This window comes from Triticum dicoccoides, chromosome 3A (genome assembly GCF_002162155.2).
Source record: "Triticum dicoccoides isolate Atlit2015 ecotype Zavitan chromosome 3A, WEW_v2.0, whole genome shotgun sequence".
Taxonomy (NCBI): Eukaryota; Viridiplantae; Streptophyta; class Magnoliopsida; order Poales; family Poaceae; genus Triticum; species Triticum dicoccoides.
Genome location: NC_041384.1, coordinates 760714454 through 760717915, shown reverse-complemented (window position 1 = coordinate 760717915; position 3462 = coordinate 760714454). Strand labels below are relative to the sequence as shown.

General features: G+C 39.9%; 1 protein-coding gene across 1 annotated transcript; it reads left to right on the top strand.

Moving 5' to 3' along the window:
• Positions 1-1480: 1480 nt before the first annotated feature.
• On the top strand, positions 1481-2002 carry LOC119273715 (putative defensin-like protein 134). Its single transcript, XM_037554792.1, has 2 exons — positions 1481-1620; positions 1723-2002. The coding sequence occupies exons 1-2, from the start codon at positions 1551-1553 to the stop codon at positions 1884-1886; spliced, it is 234 nt and encodes a 77-aa protein (XP_037410689.1). The 5' UTR covers positions 1481-1550; the 3' UTR covers positions 1887-2002.
• Positions 2003-3462: the final 1460 nt, after the last annotated feature.

Sequence of the window (3462 nt, the reverse complement as noted above, 5' to 3'; positions counted from 1 at the left end):
CTATTGGATTGGGAGATTAGATACTTAAGGTGGTGACCGCCAATGTTTTGTTTTATACCTAACTGTTAATAGGTTTTTTTTTCATAAAATATACATTAAGTGGCCTGAGATCGCTCCACCAGATCATGTGCCATCCATATCCAATCCAATGGCTTAGGCGGGTTTTCTGTTCTTGCACCATAGGCTCAACTTCTATTTTAGTGGCCCCTCAATTTTGGGCCTGCTTGAGTAATCAGGATTTAGGAGGGCAATGCGATTTATATTGGTCGGCTTAGATCCAAGTAACACACCCTGCTCCGCTCTTCTTTGTTTTCCCCCATTTCTTTCCTTTTTGTTGTGGTATAATACTAGAGCAACTTTAGCTTAAACCAAAACTTTACACTAACTAGAATATTAGAGCAAGTTTGATGAGGTGAGGTCAGTGCCCACCAAATTTTTTGGTTGTAAAATGTTAGATTTATGGAATTTTTTTGTAGTTACCATTCGTTGTTTTGGTCTGCTGTGAACTCATTTGCGTTATACTACATACACATGTGTGACATGCTACAATGTAATGTAGTTTTGTAAGTCCTAACACAAATGTTGTGATCGCATTGTTGCATACGTTAGTTTCTAAGTTGCACGGAATTCTTCAACAATTTGTTGTGAGTGAGCATGTGGAATTCATGGACAATAATAAATAATACACATATGCATTTTTGAGGTATTTCCAAATGTATTTACATGGGACCCACCCACTGTGAAGCATGCTATTGTTGCGATGGGTCTATATAATATTGTTGTGCCGATTTTTCTTTTATATTTTGCAACGAGAGAAAATATATTTTAGACCAATACTATATGATTCATGTGACACAAAAATTATATTGGTATAGATTTCGAGGTGGACGCCAGCGGGTGGCAAGAGGCATGGGCCCAACTCAGGTTGCTTATCTTGTGGTGGTTTAAAATAGTGCAAGATTTGACATTGCATTGTCCCAGGTGCCGTGCAAATTGACACAGTTTGAAACATTGTCTAGCCAAACATGGAGATTTAGTCAACTCGAGACAACATACAATTTTAGTTTTAGCTGGTTACATATCAAGATGCAATTCATATTGATTGTTTCGTTGAAGTCAATTGAATTTCAATGCACAATGGTGCTTGCAATTAAAGTGGCTAGACATTTTTTATAACAAAAACATGTTTGATCAATGTCACCAGCCACAAAAAGATGACTCCATTTTTTTGAATGGTCAGGCTTATTTTGTAGACGAAAATTATAGCCTTAATTATTGGATAAACATCACTCATATATTCTTTGCCTTTTTCATTTAATTTCTCACCCAGCATTAAGTGCTTCCATTTTTGGGGTGTGACTCACCTCTATCTCTTTTTCTAAGTTTAACAAGCATTTAGATGCTTTTATTTTTGTCCCTTTCAATAAGTCTATATAAGACAACACTCCAAGCACTCCAAGACATAAACATTAGCCCCATAGCCAAATTAAAATAGACGAAGAGAACACATATTTTTCCTTCCTAGTTCAAAAAAGGAGAGAACTCTTGGGATGGACACACGGGTTGCTATTGTTTGCTTCCTCGTGGTGCTAGCACTTGTGGGTACTCCTATTTCTGCAGGTGTGTTTAATTGTGTTTGTCAAACACGTATAATCTAATCTAATGGGGGGTTTGTCGCTAATATTCTAATATAATGGTTTCTGTTTTCTTGGTGTTGTGTAGAGAATTGCGCGGTCGTTGACGACGGCGGGGAGTTTTTCTGCACCAAGCCGCTGTGCAAGGCCACGTGTGAGGTGTTTGCACGTGATAGGAAGGGCAGCCTCAAGGACTACCACTGTGAGAAGAAGAACGCCATGAAGGCTGTTTGCTATTGCAACATTTGCTAGTAGAGACTGAAATACTAGCTAGTACTTGTTACGATAGACCAAAATATGTTATGTATAACCTCATATTGAGAGCAAGGAATAAACAATTTATTACTCGATCTGATAATTAGTTTTATTTGGAAGCCATGTGGAGCCGTTCGATGTTTGATTGTTCACTTATATTTCGTTTGAGTTAGTTATTGTAACTATTTTTTTTTCTAAAAACCATTAGGAATTAAACGATTATCAAGTTGAATCTTACTAGATCTATCAAGTTGAACTGCATGCTTTAGTTAGGCAACTCCTAAGTACATATACCGACTTTTAGTTCAATAAGGGATTGGACTAGATTGGTTTCATCAACCAACTTGGTGTTCTGTTGCAATCTTGGGTGGTGACCGCACACTATAATTGAGGATATACATAATGCACTTACTCTGGTTCATCTCATACTCTACTCATAGTAGCTCTTTTTAGTATTTAACTTGAGATATAATAGAACACCAGGGATTGGATTGTCAGTTGACCCGGTGTTCTATTGCAATCTTGGGTGGCAATCACGCACTAGAAATAAGGATATATAATGCACTTACTTTGGCCCATGTCAAACTCTACTCCTAGTAGCCTTTTGCTATTTAGTTGTAAGCGACAATGAGTTGCCTTTTATTTCAACTGTAAGCATCATTCATATGTAGTAATGTAGAAACTATTGGTCGTGTACAATTCGGTGCATAGGAACGCTGGAGGTGTGTGTGTGGGGGGGGGGGTGTTTGGTTTTTTTACTCTTTCTTTCTTTGGATCAAGGGAATGCCAATTTCAGTAGGGGTGCTTGGGTACACCACTCCCGTTAAAAAAAGGCCTCGTGGCTCGTGCGGTTTGAACACCGCGTGATGTGAATACAAGGGGCTAAGATGTCGTCATACTATGTCGGATGATGGGAATGTGAGGAGTAAGATAAAGTGGAGGAGTCTAGCACTTCTGACAGATACATGGACGACCGGGGTAGTGGATTAGGGTTGGGAAGGATACGAATACCTCCAAACAAGCCGCACTAGCCGCCATGGGTTTCTAGAGCGCTCGTTATCTTTTTTATTTCAAGTGTTTTTATAATGTGAATTTTCTATATTACCCCTTCATAAGTAAAGGACATGTTTTAATCTAGACCATGATCTGCTCAAATGTTGTGAAGCTTTTTAGGGGGGGGGAATCCTAGCGCATACTGTCGTGGTTCTAAGTCTGACAGTAATGTAGGGGGGTAGGTATGGAGAGGTAAGATCTTAGCTATGGAGTAGTTGTAAGCACACGAGGTTTACGAGTTCAAGCCCTTCTCGGAGGAAGTAATAGCCCTACGTCTCGGAGCCCAGAGGCGGTCGACTGGATTATGTGTGTATGAATTACAGGGGTGCGAACCCTTTACACTGAGGAGGGGGGTGACTTATATAGAGTTCGCCAGACCCCTCCGGCCCTCAGTTATGCAGGGTTTCAAATACATTAAGGTCGGGCGTTACTGGTAATGCCCCTAATAAAGTGCTATGATGACCATAAAAGCTACTTAATGACCGACCGTTAGCGTGCGGAGTGACTTTAGGTCTCCCGG

What these genes read in the sequence shown, in the direction of transcription:
- LOC119273715 (XM_037554792.1), top strand. Translation starts at nt 1,551, where the DNA reads ATGGACACACGGGTTGCTATTGTTTGCTTCCTCGTGGTGCTAGCACTT. An exon ending in GGGTACTCCTATTTCTGCAG is followed by an intron (nt 1,621 to 1,722) that starts GTGTGTTTAATT and finishes GGTGTTGTGTAG; the next exon opens with AGAATTGCGCGGTCGTTGAC.